The following is a 17,778-nucleotide window of genomic DNA, read 5'->3' on the forward strand; positions in this document are numbered from 1 at the left end:
GAGGCTCAGAAAGAGAGAAAAAAGGATAGAAAATATTTGGAGGAAAAGAAATCCCCCAGAAGTAAAGGAAGAGGCAAGATGTCATATTTAAAGGACTCATAGAGCAGAAAAGTATTTTTCAAAAAGAAAAAATCCACACTTGGTCACATTAATGGTGAAAATTAAGAAATTAAGAATTAATTAAGACCATCAAAGATATAATTTAAAAAACTGAAATGCAGAAAGAGTAGATCACCTGGATAAAAACCAAAAATCAGATTGACATTGGACTTCTTAACAGCTGCATATAAGAATCCAATGTATGAAAGAAAAGGTTTTTGAACCTAGGTCTCATATTCAGCCACATGCTATTTAAATGTGACAGCATGATAAAAATATTCTCAGACACGTCAGGCCTTAGGGGGTTTGCCTTTCCAAAGACCTGCTATGGAAATACTCTTGTAAGAAGTACTCAATATGAAAAATACTAAAAAGCCATGGGCGATCAAAACTTCAGTGAAGCTTATGGTTGTGTAAAAAAGCAAAGACTAAAGAAAGGAAAAAGAAAACATCCATATGATATCACTTATATGTGGAATCTAAAATATGACACAAATGAACCTATCTATGAAACAGAAACAGAATCGCGGACATAGAGAACAGACTGGTGGTTGCCAAGGGGGTGGGGGTTGGGGGAGGGGTCGAGTGGGAGGCTGGGGTTAGCAGATGTAAGCTTTTATGTATAGAATGGATAAACAACAAGGTCCTACTGTGTAGAACAGAGAACTTTATTCAATACCCTATGATAAACCGTAACGGAAGAGAATATAAAAGAAGAATGTATACACCTATAACTGAATCACTTTGCTGTACAGCAGTAATTAACACAACATAGTAAATCAACTTACTGCAATAAGAAAAGAAAATATCCATAACAATTCAGAAGTAAAGTTTTAGCAAATAATCAATACGAAGTGTATATTTGGGTACAGGGATCACAGAGACCAAAGGAATGAGAGCATGCTAATGTTCTTGTTTTTTGTTCAGGGAAGATATAAATATTAAAATGCTTATGAAATCAATAGAGGTAAATAAACACAAGCATGTGTCTTAAATTAAAGGCAACCACCATAAGAACAAAAAAAATGAGTCAAATAACTTTTAAGCCAGCAGGAGAAAACTGAACTCAGGCAATGGAAAGAAAAGAAGTAGTTTCAAAAAATACAAAATAAGATGGCAGAAAAAATTTTTAACATGACTGCAATCACAATAAATGTGGGATAGATGGAATGAAACAAAACAAAGCCAGAGGGACCTTGCATGGACCAATGATGCTCGTGTACCATATATTAAGGAACATATGCTTTGGCACCTGGCGTGGAAGAAGACAAAAGGCTTTCTAAAGTAAACATATATGAGGTTATTCAAAACAAAACAAAACAAAACTCTGTAAATACAGAAAAGCAGAAATTACCTATTACACACACTCTTATCAAAACAAAATAAACTTTCAGTGAAAAAGTGATCCAGAAAGAAACTGAACTTGCACATGGAGATGACAAGAGGGCTTCTCTGTCTCCACCTAGACTCTGGGCTGAACAAAAGATCTCCCCTGAGAATTTATAACCACGAGCTTGGAGTCTGATATTATTCCATCTTGGTGTTGCTCTAAAGAGGTCTGATCCTTTGTTACCCGTTTTTCTGAATGCTTTTAGGGTTGTCCCTCTCCCCATTATTCTAAACTTTCATGATGTTGTGTTGAGCGCTTTTTCATTCATTGTGCCAAGCATGTGGTTCTGTTCCTGTGTTCTGTACAATGAACGGGCTCGGTCCTTCTACACTACCCTCTGTGCAGGTACTTAGGATTCATCTTCTCTTGCTCTACTAGGCAGCTGCCACTTGTCCATCTGTCTTTCATCTTCCCAGATTCTGACAACATCTCTTGTATGATGTGGCCTTCTTTCCTCTTTTCTTGTCTTTGTGGATACATATATATTCCTCTAGTGTTATTTTTATGGAATTTGAGGAAAGGACAGTGATTAATGTGTGTATTCAATCTGCATGTTTAATGGGAAGACCAGATTGTTGATTTGTCCTTCTCCGATCTCAATCCATACAATAGTGAGTTGTTGCCATGAGACTTCCCAGAGAGATGGAGAGAAGGGAGGAGAAAAGGGAGAAGAAACTATTTAATCTGTTCTCTTTGCTCCTTCTTTCATTGAAACGGTGTGTCATGACACATGTGCTTGGTACCAAATTCTATTTCCTGGCAACATACTCTGTTTGTGACTCAGCCTGGTGGTGGCACAGCTGGGAAACTCTGATGGGCACCATTACTCAGCTTGGAAAGAGATTTCCCAGTGCTGATGGGAAGAAGTAGAATTATTGTTTGTTGAATGTTTAATTGTTTCTAAAGTTAGATCAAGAGAAGGGGGCTGTGGTCCACATGTGGCTCATCACTGTTATAGGAACTGGACTAAGGAAACCCACAAATGGTCCTATTCTTTTTTTCTTTTTTTGGTCCTATTCTTAAATGGGAAGAAACTCTGCAAGCTAAATATTATAAAGCTAACAATTCTTCCCAAAGTAATTTGAGGATTTAATGCAATCCCACTTAAAATGCTGGCAGGATCCTTTACAGAACTTGATAAAAATGATTTCACAATCATTTATAAAATAGAAAGACAATATCAAGGAATATTTTAAGAAGAAAGAATACCTCCATCTCCAAGCCAGAAACCTGGCTTGTCAGCTTTGATGCTTCTCTCTCTCTCTCACTCCTCCACATCTAATCCATGACAGAATCTCCCTCTAAAAGGCATCTCAAAACTATCCATTCTCTCCATCACCACATCCACTGCCTTAGTTGGAGCTACCATAATCATTGCAATATTTTCCTAACCCATCTTCCCTTACAGTACCTGCCCCTTCCAATGTGGTCCCACTCAGCAGCCATATAAGGTCCTCTCTCCCTCCTGCCCCAACCTCTTCAGTGTTTTTTCATTGTTCATCTCCCTCCACTTTCTTCCTTGCTCATTTCATAACTGCTTCTCATCATTCATTCATTCATCAACACTATTTATTGAGAGGCTTTCAATGTGCCAGACAATGAGCTAGGCCCTGGGGAGGTAAATGAGCAAAATCAATCTTGATTCCTGCCAACACCCTAGTGGCTTTAAAGACAAAGGACAATAAACATGAAAAAAGATTCAAGTGTGTTAGTAATTAAACCAATGTCAATTTAAAATAATAAGATTAATTTTTTTATAACCATGAATTGGCCAAACCCAAATGAAAAAAGTTATATTGGATGCTAAAGAGGCTGGAAGAAACAGATGTACTTATTCATTATTTTTAACATGGTGAATTGATACAAATGTTTTGGAGAAGCATCTGGCAAAATGTCTCAAGAGCCAAAAAAAAAGTCCATATCCTTTGATCCAGCAGTCTTACTCTTGCGAAATTATTTCAAGGAAATAATTCAAAGGAAGGTGGAAGAATGGAGGAAGACTTGAAGAAGGAAGTTTTTTATTGCAGTGCTTTCTGTGTTAGCAAAAGACCTAACATCACCTAAACATTCAATAAAAGAAGTTAGGTATGTGGTTTAGAGAAAGCTGATGTAATAAATTATGACTATGGAAATAAAATCAAATGCAAAAAGTAGGACATGATGTGTTCAAATGTGATGTAGAAACTCTGTACACAGTTGAATATATGAAGAAATGAAAGCAGTTGCCAAGTATTAGAATGGTAGTCTTTCATGTGATTGGATTTAAGAATTAATAATTTTTAAAAATTAAGTGACCCAATGGAAAAGATGGCTGAATTCATGGTAAAACTAACTTCGATTCTGTAGAGTATTCCAGTGGCCATGTTTATATTCTAGGCAATGTATTGCCAAATGAAAAAAATAATTGGCTCCTGGAAAAAAATGTCCCTTTCGTCAATGTGTATTTGTCAAATGGTGTTAAAATCGATGCTATATCAAAAATGGGGGCAGTTGACATTGTCATGGGAGATTACAGAGTCTCTGTGGGGTAGAAACATTTGTCAAAAACCCAGACGCTGTGTTCAGAGTAAGAGAGCAAAGAGACTCAGCATCTGTTAGGCAACTCCCAATCTCCTGGTGAAGACTGGGCCTATCTCCAGCCCCTGGGACATCCCTATGCGGTAACACTGCCTGGTCACCATGTTCCTGTAAAGAATGAAAGCTCCTGGAGCACAACAGACTCGCAGTACCAATGACAGACCCTGGGGGGCATGCGCTTCTCCTAACACTGCAGGGTTCCGGAGCTCAGCTCAGGCTCAGCGAATCCAGACCTCTGATTTCTTAAGTTATGCTCTCCGCAGCACAGGTCTTCGTAGAGTGCGGCCAAGCTATTCAGAATTTGGTAGCAGTTGAGACCATGGTGGTATAGCAGGGCCTTATTAAAAGATGCTTTGTGAATGAGAGATTTAATTTTACTGCAGAGGAGAGAAGACTGCCTTGTGACAGTCCCCAGAGGAAGGCAAAAGGGAAACAGAAGATCTGAGCTTTGATTTTGGTTCTGAATTCTCTCTGGCTATGTGACCTGAGCCCTTAATTTTTTTGTTTTTTTTTTGTTTTTGGTGCTTGGGTTTTTTTTTTTTTTAACTTATAAAATTAGGAGGTAAAACTTGCATGATCCAGCCTTCAAATGGATTTCTAGATACTACTCACTTAGGAGTGTTTTAAAAAGATTTCACTTAGCAAATAAATGAATTAATGATTGAATGAATAATAATAAAAAAAAAGATTTCACTATTTCCAGATGGCCAGCAGTGATTTATGGCATTACAATCGGAGGGAATGCCAGAGGTCATTTATACCATCTTCCTGCCTTCCTTACCTCAGGCCTAGTTAGTTCCTCCAAGAGAGAAGGGTATCATGGATACAGAGAGTACTTTGTTTTCCAAGAGAGGGAACCCCAGAAACAGCATTAGGAACAAACCAGTTTGTATAATGATTGAGAAGAGCCACCTGCAGATGTGGCCCACCACAACAGACGGCTGAAAGCACAGGGTGCAGAGTCCAATGTGAATTCTCAAGGGCAAGTTCCCAAAGATGACTGAAGGACAGACCCCTTAGGCTGCTATCTTATCCTATTGCAGAGGTTCTCAAGTGTGGTTACAGACCCTTGGGACCACCCCCCTTGCCCCGCCCCACCACCGGCCCTTTCAGAGAGACCTATGAGGTGAAAACTATTTTCCTAATAATACTAAGACAAAATTTGCCTTTTGTAATGTGTCGACATTAACACTGATGGGGCAAAAGCAATCATGAGTAAAACTGCTGGCACTCAGTGCGGGTCAAGGCAATGGCCTTGCACTGTATTAGTCATTAATGTATTCCTCACTGCCAGGGACTTGCTGCAAACAAAAACCCCAAAAGTCAGTTTCACTTAAGAATGGCCTTGATGAAACAATAAACATTATTAATGTTATTAACTCTCTACCTTTGAGTATACATGTTTTTATCATTCTGCGTGACTAATTGGGAAATACACATAAAGCCCTTCTGCTATATACTGAGTACTGGGACTGTCTTGAAGAAAAGCACTTGTGCAATTGCTTGAGGTGCAAGCTGGACAATTTCATTGTCATAAAACATCATTTTTACTTGAAAGAACAAATGACAGATTATGGTTATTCAGCCTTAAGAATTTGGCATACATTTTCTTAAAAAATGAAATAAGCCTGTCACTTCAAGAAAAACACCTGACGGTATTTGCTGCCAATGATAAAATTTGAGCTTTCAAGCAAAACTTGGGATCTTGGGAAACTTGTATCCACCACCATGAATTTGATAGCTTTTCAATACTTAAACACTTCACTGATGAGACTGGAAGTGATCTTAACGAATATGATTTTTGATGTTGTATAATGAAATGTCTCAATATCTGGATTATCTGCATAACTCAGTAAACCAATATTTTCCAAATGACCAATAGATGATGTTATAAAATCATTCACTTGTGAAAGATGCATTCAAAGTGCAAGGGGAAAGCAACGCATTTTAATGTAACAGAGTATAAGTTCATTGATACGGTTTCACATTCTATATTGTAATTCTCCTTTAAGAAACTACCATTTGCAGAGTTTTGGTGTAGCATCAAAGAAGATTATCTGTAATTATCTGAAAAGGTTATTTAAATATTCTTCCCGTTTCCAATTACATATCTGTGTGAGACAGAATTTTCTCATATACTTAAACCAAAAAAAAAAAAAAAATGCCACAACAGGTTAAATGCAGAGGCAAATATGAGGATCCAGGTGTCTTCCATTAAACCAGGCATTAAAGAGACTTGCAAAAATGTAAAACAATGATGCCCTTTTTACTAAATTTCTTTCGTTTGGACAATATAGTTATTTTCATAAAATATGTTAACATGTAATAATTTAATCATTGCTAATTCATTATATGTTACTTTTAAAGTTAATTAATAAGTGATATTTTTAAATTTCCGTTTTAATTTTTGAGATGGTGAAATATGGAGAGACACAATCCATATTAACAAAAGTATATTGGAGTTCTCAATAATTTTTAAGCCCATAAAAAGGGCCCTGCTCTGAGATGCTTGCAGAGAAAGTGGAATTTGGGATGAGTAATTAATAAGAGGAGGACCTGTCATGTATCAGCTTGCACTACTGTTGAGAAGTGTCATGACTTAATTGGGCTAAATGGCCAGGGTTGGTTATCAAGACAGAATCATCCCTGGAGGGGTAAAATGAAAGTCGTCTATTACCTAAGATTGGCAGAAATCACTTTTGTGAATATTGAATTCTCACGGTCCTGATTAGACCTTGAAGGGCATCTTCTCGTGCCCTTCCAATTGCCTCCAGTGCCCCTAGTGTCCAAGTCCATCCCTTTCCGTCCAGGGAAAGTCCACGCCTGTCCCTGCTCGATACTGACCATCATGACTAATGTGGGCTAAAAATCTGCCTCCCGGGTCATGGCGAATGCCACTCTGAGTCCAACAATCAGTACCCAGGACTTGGGGAGGCCCCAGGTACTCGCAGGCACTAAGAATGAAAGAAGAGCATGCCGTGGCTTTTGTCCTGGAGGACTTCTCAGTCTGGTGGAGAAGAAGGGCTCCTGAAGAAATAATTACTGTATGATGTGATAGATGCTCTTCTGAACATAGTGGCCAAATTTTTTCCAACCAAGAATTAGGACACACTCTGACATCTGACAATGAAACAATTCTGGGGGACTTGAAACACATGTCTGCTATACATATTAAGAAACTCCCAACAACTCCGCAGAAATTCTGTATAGGCTTGTACTTGATTTGGCCCAAAGACCCAGAAACAATGGTCTGTACCCTTAAAAAAAAATTCTGGGAAATAACAGTGTCAGCACAGAAAAGAGCAAGAAACGCCTTAGGATTACAGAAGATGAGTAATGGGCCCCTAACATTTTATTTCCTCTGGGTTAGTGGATGTGAGGCACTAGAGGACATTTTTTCCATCATGCTGTTCCAAGTGGTTTTTTCCCCTCCAGGCAGAGAGTCCAAGTTTGTTCACACAGGTCTCCCACATCAGCTGAAGCAGATCAAGCTGAATCCCAGAGTCAGAAGAATGAACTAGCATGAGGCTTCTAAGATCTCCAGCCTTGATTACATGTGGCTAAAATTAAACAATAAGGTTCTTGATCTGCCAAGAAATGGAGTCCCCTCTGGGTGGGCTGTTTGGGGACCATGGAGGTTATGGTCTAGACTGGGTCTTCTTAAGTCCCAACCACGTACCCTTTGCCCCCACTCCCTTTGGGGCTGACCCAAATCCCTCTTTTTAGTTTCTTTCTCCAGCCTCCCTGTTCTTTCCCAGCTGTGGCAACTCCAAAGTGAAGTGAACAAGACTAAAACACACAGTGAACCAAAACATGCTCAGTGCCACACATGGACATCCTGCCACCCACAGTCAGAAAGAGTGGGCTACACTGGGTCTCAAAGGCAATCCAAACGAAAGGCAGGACAAGGAGCCTGACAAACCCCTTCTGCATCTTGGATCCACTACCATTAGCCATTCATTCTGAGGGTTCTGCATCCACAGATTCAACCAACAACGGGTCATAAATATTTGAAAAAAAAATTCCATAAAGTCTCAAAAAAACAAAACTTGAATTTTCCACACAATAACTACTGACCTAGCATTTACATTGTATTTACAACTATTTACATGGTACTAGGTATTATAAATAATCTAGAGATGACAAAGTATACGGGAGGATTTGCCTATGTTTTGTGCAAATACTACGTCATTTCACATATAAGGGATTGAGCATCCATGGTATCTGTAGGAGTCCTGGAACCAATCCCCCTCGAATGCCAAGGGACGACTGTACTTACATTGGACTAGGGGCAAATCATGATGTCTCTGTGATCTCCAGTGAGCTCATTCACAAAAGCCCACAAAAGGTTATTTTGAGGATGAAATGACAACATATGTAAAGATGCTTGCCACTCAGTAAGGTCACTATTCATAGTTATAATTTTCATATCATTTGTGTGATTATTTAATTAGTGTCCGTCTCCCCATTAATCTCTGAGTTGCATGAGAACATGGGTTGTGTCTTTTTTATTCACTGTTATATCTCTAGTGTTTAGCACAGTGCCTGACACATGTTAGGCATTTGATGAGACAACTGTTTGATAAAAGGGAGTTGGTAGGGTCCTGATTAAGGATTTACTCTAAAACAGCAAGTTTGGGGTTGCCTGACAACTCTCATGGATTCGTATTGGCTACCTGGAGCATGGTGTAATGAGGATTCTAAGGTGGTATCTGATATATTACCAATACACACTATGGTTGAGGATGTTGAGTATTTGTTGACCTTGGCCTGTGCAGTCGAGAGCAGGTGGTCCCTTTTGCCAGTTCTTTCCAGCACAAATAGGCTGGTTGTATGGACAGAGCCACTTCAGGAGGACTGAGGTTACCAAATATCTGACCTGAAGATAAGCAGCATGACCTCAGGAATATTTTTTAAAATCACAGATAAGAAAACACTTAGAACAATGCTCTGCAAAGAAGCGGAAAGCATATGACTATTATATCTGCCTGTCTCGATGAATTCACTTTCTTGGAATGTGTTTCATGAATGCACTGGTAAGAAGGAGAAGCTAGTATATCCCACAACCAGAACTTTGTAATACACTCTCCCCCAACCCATAAGGAAGCTGTTCTACTCACGAGGGTAATCCTTTGGGTGTGTCTTCTCAGACCAGTTCCCATAAAATGTGAGCCTGTACTTGGCAGTTCCACAGGCGCAGCAGTCTAGGATTGGTTTGTCAGTCACCCCGCCAAATGTGGAGTCTGAAAGAGTCAGGAAAGTCACCAAGTTAGGAAGCAGCGGTGAGTCATTTATAGGACAGCACCATCTCGGTCTCGTTCTGTCTTGAAGGCTTGGGAAAAGAAGATGAGGTACAGTTTTCACCGATTAATAACTCAGAACCAGGTCCAGCTATAAAGGATTTTATATACCTCTAAGGGTGATAACTATATATTTTGCAAATTAAAAAAACATCAGAACATTTGCTCTAATAATGTGAGGAGACCTATGGGACCAGTAAGGCAGAATATTTGGGATGGGGGCCCATCTTGATATATATTTTCTGGGCCCGAATCTCCTTCCCCACCCCTCACACAACAGGATTTCTCCACCAGATTTTAAGAGGAATATGCCTGTGTGTGTTTTCTCTAAGGAATATTCTCTGGGGCCAAACTGCCAGGACCAGAAAAAGCTTTGAAGGAGAGCAATGAGAACAAGCAGAGGGACGTAAAGAACTGCTGAAAATTATTTCTAAAAAGATATGCACGTATAGTCACGTCACTTCTTATCAAGCTTTCAGAGCGTTTACTGGGAGGGTTGGGGGTTTGGGAATATGTCCATAAATTCAGGTTTACTTCTGAGCATAGAAGCAGCCGGGAAAAACTCAAGATTCCCAATCCGCCCCCACTTTTAACTGCGAATAGCTGATAAGTGGAGAAAGATTACATGAATAAATTCAGTATTTCCGACTGTCAAGCCCACATCCCTAACTGTGCATTGTTGCTTTTGGTCTGTTCTGCTTCCTGCAAGATGAAACAATGTCTACAGATGCAACTTGCTTCAATTGCTTTTTCTTTGTTTCCTCTGGAGGTATTAACATAAATGTTCTCTCTCTCTTTGCAAGTTGGACATTTATTCTTAACTATTATATAAAGAGCAGCAACAAAGAGTATAAAAATCTTTTTGAGTGTTAGGAAGAGCATTTTACAAATCTTCCTTATGGAATTCACTGGGTTCATTTGGTTTGAATATGCAAAACCAGTGATGGGTGGAAGAAGCGAATTCTGGGTTCGAGGATGGAGACAAAAGTATGGGATATTGTAATAATAACTATATTGTATAGAGTCCTCATACATGCCGATCCCTCTCCATATACTGTCTCATTTGATCCTGACAAACCTAGGAGGTCAGGACTTTGGTTAACCCCATTTTATAGATCATGAAACTGAGGTAGATTAGGTGACCAGCCCAAGGCCACAGGGTTAGTAAGTGGTGTAGGCAGAACTGGAGCTCAGGTCTTTTTGAGTCTACAGCCCATGCTCTTAACCTCTACACTATATCACTGCAGGAAAGACCTTCTGCTGGATAGGTCTGCATAAACACCAATGAGAGAAACTGGTGTGTGTTTCTCTTTTTGCTTTTTCAAATGAAGAATGGTACATTTAAAAAATTACCTCCCTACATAACTCCAGAATCTCTGAAGAAGAGATCTGAAACCCCCCCAAATAGAAATCATTGTTTGGCTACTTTTTGTACACTAGGAAGAGGCTAGAGCATTGTTTGTGTTAGGAGAAATCTTCCCACTGCCTTATGTACACGAAGTCCAGATCTGATTCCTGTGTGAGCCACTTTGATACTTAAGGGACAAGCACTATTGACTATATTTCAGGAAAGGTAGCATATATGAGTAACTCCTGAAGGTTCTTCCTTTTCACATTTCCATTATGATCACTTATGTTGTTAAAAAAAAAACTAAATTAGTTTTGAAAAAGGAATTCAGAGCTAAGAGATACATGCTGGGGTTTCAATTGTAACTACTAGGCGCTGTTAAATGAGGCAGCAATAATCTCTCAAAAAACCAAAATAAGGCAAACTGGTAGCTTTACCTTATCAAAAGGGCTCTCAGATATAAGTAGTGAACTTAAAGATGCATCCAGGGGTTCAAGGGAATGCACTTATAATAAAACTTTTGGAATTCCAAAGGAAAATAAGCTTCCATTTAAAAAATAAATTTCTAAGTTTGAAAATAAAAACAGACATACTGTTTCCTACTGAGGAAAAGCCCACTGAAAATGAATCAGGTTTTCAAAGGGCAGTGATAACAAGTGTTAACTTACCCCTCTTCTCCTAACGGTGCAGGGCTTGCCCAATACAGGTAATTGCAGGCCCTGCAGCATCTCCCAAACTGTCCCCTCCCCCCTCATTTCTACTCTTAATCCATCAGCTTTCTTTTCTACTGTCATCCTTTATTCTTTGCTCCTCTTCCCTTGTCTTCTTTTTCTCATGATCCCTTCTCTGCCCACATTTTCCTCTCATCTCTGCTCTTCCCTTCATCTTTTCCTCTCTTTGTCTCTCTCCCTTAGTTGTCTATGACATGGTATTAAAGTGAGTATATGTGTGCATTTGCTTATTATAGGTCACCTTTTGGAATATTTTATGTTTCTCTGTTTTTAATTGTAAGTAGCTTAATGTTTTATGTTTCTTTTAAAAAATAACAATTGCCATTGCTTTTAATCTGTGCAATTCTTAATTTTCCCCTATGGATAAATAGCTTCAACTGAGGAAAAAAATAATAGACACTAGTTTCTCTCTTCCTTTCCTTGATAGATTTGATTTGACTTAACAAAGAGTGTGAATACCTTAATGAAAGAGCTGGAGATAATCAAGTGGGCATACACATTTAAGAAAAATCCCTTTGCTCTATGCTTATATCTTAAAGACTTTCTGTACAGGATCTGCTTTGCTAACTGATGGATTTCCTCATGGGTCTGCTGTCTCCAGGGATCATATACAACAGCACCTAATGATCCTATAGCCCAAGTCCTGCCGGGTCTTTTTTTTGTCCACAAAGTTGCTGTTGGAAAGAGGTCTTCTTATACAGATTCGTGCTTAGTCATTTTGATAGGATCTCTGCTTCAGAAGTGGTAACCAATAGAGATTTGCAAGGTCACTTTATTGACACTGTATCTGCAGAATGTTAGCATATTCATAGCTTAGACAAGGCTTTCACAACATCAGGACTGAGGCTTTGGAAAGTGCAATTTAGTTGATGGTTGCTGTCAGTACATAGGGCTGACAGTGAAGTGTCTTCTAGGAACCCTCAAATCTGGGAAATAAGGCTGTCCTCTGAGAGTCAAAGTAACAAAACCTCACCACAGTGGCCATGATTAGCCAACCAAGAGGTGAGCTAGAATAGCCACAACTCTAACCCACGGGACCTGGATGTCATCTCATGGAGGCTGGGCAGGGATGGGATTGTCCATTAGGAACCAAGAGCCTCAAGAGTTGAGACGTTCTGGGTCTGGGGAAAGGCTAAGTGAATCTGTGGACTATGAAATACAGGAAAGCCTCAACAGCCATGCATGGTGATGCCCACCTGGAAACTGCCCAGGGCGCTGGCCCACAGGTTGCAGCTCTCTGGCGCCTCTGGCAGGCATGACCCTAATGCAGGGCAGCCACTCTGTCCCCTTTGGCTCTTTCCATGCTCTCCAAGCAGTCCTCCACATAGGACCTAGTTTCTGCTCCAGCTCATCTATAGGGAGACCTATGCTTTGACCTACCCAGAGTAACGATCCAAGCTACTGAATTGGGAGGTAGTCACTTTGATAGAAAGGCAGTGGTTAGGGCAATGGCTCCTAGGTCCAAACTCTGACCTCCCCCACTAGCTGTATCATGTTGAGTGAGCTCTTTAAACTCTTCATGTCTCAGGCTTCTCATTTATAAAACAGGTATGATATAATAGTCTTTACCATATAGGATTGTTATGCAGATTACATGGTTAAGGCATGTGAAGTGCTTAGAATGGTGCCTGGCATGAAGCAGGCACTAAAAAAAAATTAGTTATTATTATTATTTTCCCAGAAGACCTTTGTCAACTTTTCTTTTTCTTAGTAGCTTACAATTTGCTAGAAATAGAATGATTTCTTCTGAAAACACAAATTGTTCTAAATGTAAACAAAAAGTGTGCACAAATTAATAGAAATGAAAGAGTGAAGATGTATAATTTCAGAACATTTTCCATGTTTATTTAGCTCTCTAATGACTTCTAAACACATTTCGATGTTTCAAAGTTTAATTTTTCATGGTGGATTAATAGATAAGCTTTGGAATGTAGATAACAATAGCTAACACATACACATATATATATAATATATATATGTATGTGTATATATGTATGTATGTGTATATACATGTGTGTGTATGTATGCATATGTATGCGTGTATATATGTATGTGTACATATCAATATACATATCAATATATATATTTACTATGTACCAAGGAGGCACGGCACTACTTTACATACATTAAGCTGCATGACGAGGAAGGGCAGAGGCAGGATTTGAAAGTCAGCTGGATCTGAATCCAGGACTCCGCTCCAACCTCCTCAGTCTCCTTGGTCCCTATAAGCTTTGTTAGAACACCTTCAAGGAGAGGGAGTTGATGAGACTGCACATCCAAGGACCAGATCCTTGAACGAGGTGAGACCACAACGTCAATGCCTCCTTGACATCCCCGTTTCCCTAGAGAAAATCCCCCCCCTTCCTGCCTGGGTGCCCCACAAGTTCCTGCTAGTGATTACTCCAGACAACTGTTAAAGGACTTTTTAAAGGTACACAATTGTGCGTTCCTTAATTAAGTCCTGTGAATTATTCCAAGGAACCTCTTCAGAATAATCACTGTTTCACAAAAATAAGGAGACGACGACACCAATATAAGGTACATATCTCCTACCCAGGGAATCAAGCTGAGTAATTAGAGTTTAAGGCAGATCCAATTATCCACAGCACACAGCCAGATTAAAAATCGGAGCTACGTGAGGAAGAAGAACCCAGAGGAACATAGAAAGCCCAACTGCCTTAATTCCTGCAGCTGAATGCTTGGACTGAATGAGCCACCTTCCATTTATCTAGCCCTCTCTCACCCACACGTCCACAAATCCTTACCTTGTTCACAAAGTTTCTTGGTCAGAGAGCCCTCATCTTGAAAATAAATGATGCGTTTCTGTACGATGCTAGCCCTGTGGGGAAAGAGGACACAAGCACATGGTGAGGAGGGCAAGTCTGGGGACGTCAGATCCCTGCTTGTCCACCTACAGCTGTGTGGCTTTGGGTGAGTGCCCCCAACACTCTGTGCCTCAGTTTCTTCATTGGAAAACTGGCATTAAGAATAATATCTACCCCGCGAAGAGTGGCCCCCACTTGCTGCATCTGGAGAGGGCCCTCACACAGAAACGGAGACCCAACACAGCCAAAAATAAAAAAAAAATAAAAAAAAAAAAAGAATAATATCTACCTCCTAGGATTGCTATGAGAACTAAATAAGACAATGTATGTCAAGAGTTCAACATATACCTAGAAACCACTCAATAAATATTAGTTAATGTGGTGGTGTTGGTGGTGCTCATATTATTATTAAGGTAGGAAGGTGAACTAACAGCATTTTCAATAACTTTTCTCAGTGGTTCATTTACTCTAGTTTCGTATCAGATTATTGAGGCCATTTATAGATCAAACAAATTCAAATCAGGAAAGCATGTCAAATTCTCTTCCTGAAGGGGAAAATAAAACCCTAAAAATACATTTTGATTTGTTCTGAAAATGTCATTCTATATCTTTCCTGAAAGACTAGACGAAACTATCTCCTACGTTCTGAACAAAGACAACTTCAGCTGTTATATCTCCCTCTTAAACATGTCAAACATAGGATCTTAGAAGTTGGAAAGAATATTTTGAGGTTGAAAAATGACTTGCTTTTGGCCAGCATATATTTTCTCTTTAATCTAGGATTGCGCAGACATACTACTCCGCAGTTTATTTTCAGCTGGCCTTGAAGAGGCCTGAAACCCAGTGTTCCAGTAATTTGAAAGCCCACAACACAGCACTGAGACGGTGCCAGTGGGTCTTGAGCCATTTCTATTGATTTTCTTCAGCAATGTTACTCAATCAAAAGGTAACTTGCACTTTGATTTTCCCTATTTAACACATAAAGGGAGCCCTCGACTTCATCACAGCTGACCACACTGAACCAGGGACAGTCACACAAGCTGCCCTGTGTCACATGATCTCAGACCCAGGAATGCGCCCAAGTGTGCATGGATCTGCAGAGCACAGAGGAGGTTCTCTCGATGGTCTGGGCCTAGGCCAAAATCACTTTCCAAAGAAATGTCTACTGTACACTCAGTCTTTCACGAAAAAGTAAAATTGAGGCCAGCCTATTAATGTCTTTTACAGTCTTTCCCCACCCAAGAGAGAAGAGATGTTGAAATAAATGAATGAAATATACTTCCTATTGACACAAGCTACTATAATTATTTATCCATTCTGTTGACCATCAAGCAGAACGTTTCTTTGGGCCAAGAGAACACTCTGGAGAACACTCACCCCAAAGCCAAATAACAAAGCCTTCTGTTAGTTGGAGTATCCCATCACCTACCACAGTGCTTCCAGAATGTTCCCCAGTGAAATTGCCTCAGGGACCCCTGTGGAGGGCAAGGAGTAGGCCTAGTGGGAAGTATCCCAGGCCCCACGTTCTTGCTTCAAACAAAGGCTCCAACCTCATTTCAACCCAAAGCAGCCCCCTCTCCCATTTGTCTTCCTGTTGTATTTGCTGGTGTATTTTCAACAAATAATTGCTGGAGGTGTGCTTAGCGACCAGGCATTGGCCAGGGACACTGTCATGAACAAGACAAACGGGGCCACTTCCCATTCTCAAAGTTGACAGAATAGTGGGGAGAAAGCATCAGACAACTAAACCCTCAGTTAATGAATGGAGACATCCACAGGGTGTGGGAGAGTGTATCACAGGGGTTCCTGACCAAGCCAGGAAAGGCTCCTCCCAGAAAAGGTGGCTGAGCTTAGATTTGAATGACTAGAAGCTAATTAGGCAAGTGGGATGGAGAAGCAAAGGAGAGGGCATCCTTTGTAAGATCCTTGAGGTGGGGAGGGCTGCAGGTCACTGGAGAACCCACGAGTGCTAAGCCAGGGAGGTGTGAGATGAGCTGGGGAGGTGGGCAGGGCCACATCGCCCAGAGCCTGCAGGGAGATGGCATTTTACTCCAAGCTTGATGAGAAGTCTTTGAGGAATGTGCCAAGGGGAGTGAGATGATCAGTTCTGCCCTTTTAGAAGAGTCTTTGGGCCACAGAATAAAAACGGATTGGTATGTGGTTGCAGTACACGGAGCTCCCATGCACATCAAATTTTGTTTCAATAAAACTCGCTTGATAAAATGGTTTGAAAACACCTGATCTGGGACTTCCCTGGTGGCCCAGTGGTTGGGACTCCGTGCTTCCACTGCAGGGGGCATGGGTTCGATCCCTGGTTGGGGAACTAGGATCCTGCATGCCAGGCGGCCAAAAAACAAACAAACAAACAAAACACCTGAACTACAGGATAAAGTACAAACTTACCATGGTATTCAAGGCTCTTCATAAAAAACCTCCCCCAAACACTCCCCTGGCTTTATTTGTTGGCCTTTTGTGCCATGCTCCCTGGGTTCTAGGCTATGCAAAGTTTATCCCCCTTGTCTGAACACCTCTTTCACTCCACCACTCCCTTACCCGTGCTGTTTGCTCTCCCAGAATCTCCCATCACCTGTCTTTGCTAGCATTGGTAACAAACACTCTGAATTTTCTTCCTCCTGCTGTGAGTAGGGGAATAATGGCAAACCCTATGATATAAAGGCATGATGATGCTTAGAAAAATTAAATCACCCCCAGATTTTCCAAAACTATCATTATAAATATTTGAGGGGCCAGAGATAGAAAAACATATTTCCTTTAAGATATTTCTATTTCTTTCATGCCTTGTTTTATAAAGTCAAGTTGGCCCTCTTTTTGGTAACAGTTGTAATTTCTGAGCCCTTATTATGTCACTGTGCTAGGGAGGCCCTTCATGTACATTATCTTACATATCTTCTGCTTTACATATACTACACGTCCTCAAGTTCTTTATCAAAACACTTGGGCTAGATGTGTTTTTGAATTCAGAGTTTTTCAGATAGTAGAAAGTTAAGATGGCAGTAGGCCATTAACATCCCCATGATCAAACATATCCATATTCTGCCACAAAATGAAACAATATTCATACTAAGAGAGTAAATAAAACTTATAAACAGCTTCACGTCAGTTTAGGTCAAGTTCAGCAAACTTATCAAAATGCTTTTGTTTTCAGAGGAATTAAGATGAGGGTTTGTGGCTATTTTCACCCTAATCTTACAGGTGACGATGACTGAGATGCAGGGAGATTAAGTAACATGCTCAAGGTTTTGAAGTCTCCCACCTACTGCCAAAGTCCACGGTCTGTCTTAGGCTCAGAGTGCTTGCAAGGATTAAACACGATTACCTATAAAGAGTATAACTGCACTGTGAGGAATGCATTGTTATAAAATGTAACCTCGAATTGATTTGGGGGGATCTCTTTTAGCATCTCATGGAGCACACAGTGGAGAGCTGAGACTTCGGTGGGTCTCCCTGGAGCCTGGGTCATCACCACGTGAAGCTCTCCATGAAAAGA

General features: G+C 40.3%; 1 protein-coding gene across 2 annotated transcripts in view; it reads right to left on the minus strand.

The window, feature by feature from the left end:
• Window positions 1-17,778, minus strand: part of SPON1 (spondin 1) — a 282,849-nt gene that overhangs the window by 154,281 nt on the left and 110,790 nt on the right. For both annotated transcript variants that reach the window (XR_450390.3, XM_007174892.3), the window contains exons 4-5: window positions 14,211-14,284; window positions 9,187-9,309 (exon numbers count right to left, since the gene is read on the minus strand). Coding sequence is in view for 1 of the 2 variants with exons in the window: in XM_007174892.3 (XP_007174954.1) it covers window positions 9,187-9,309; window positions 14,211-14,284 (197 nt within the window). In the remaining variant the exon portion in view is untranslated. The remainder of the gene's footprint in view (window positions 1-9,186; window positions 9,310-14,210; window positions 14,285-17,778) is intronic.

Source organism: Balaenoptera acutorostrata, chromosome 9 (assembly GCF_949987535.1).
Source record: "Balaenoptera acutorostrata chromosome 9, mBalAcu1.1, whole genome shotgun sequence".
Lineage (NCBI taxonomy): Eukaryota > Metazoa > Chordata > Mammalia > Artiodactyla > Balaenopteridae > Balaenoptera > Balaenoptera acutorostrata.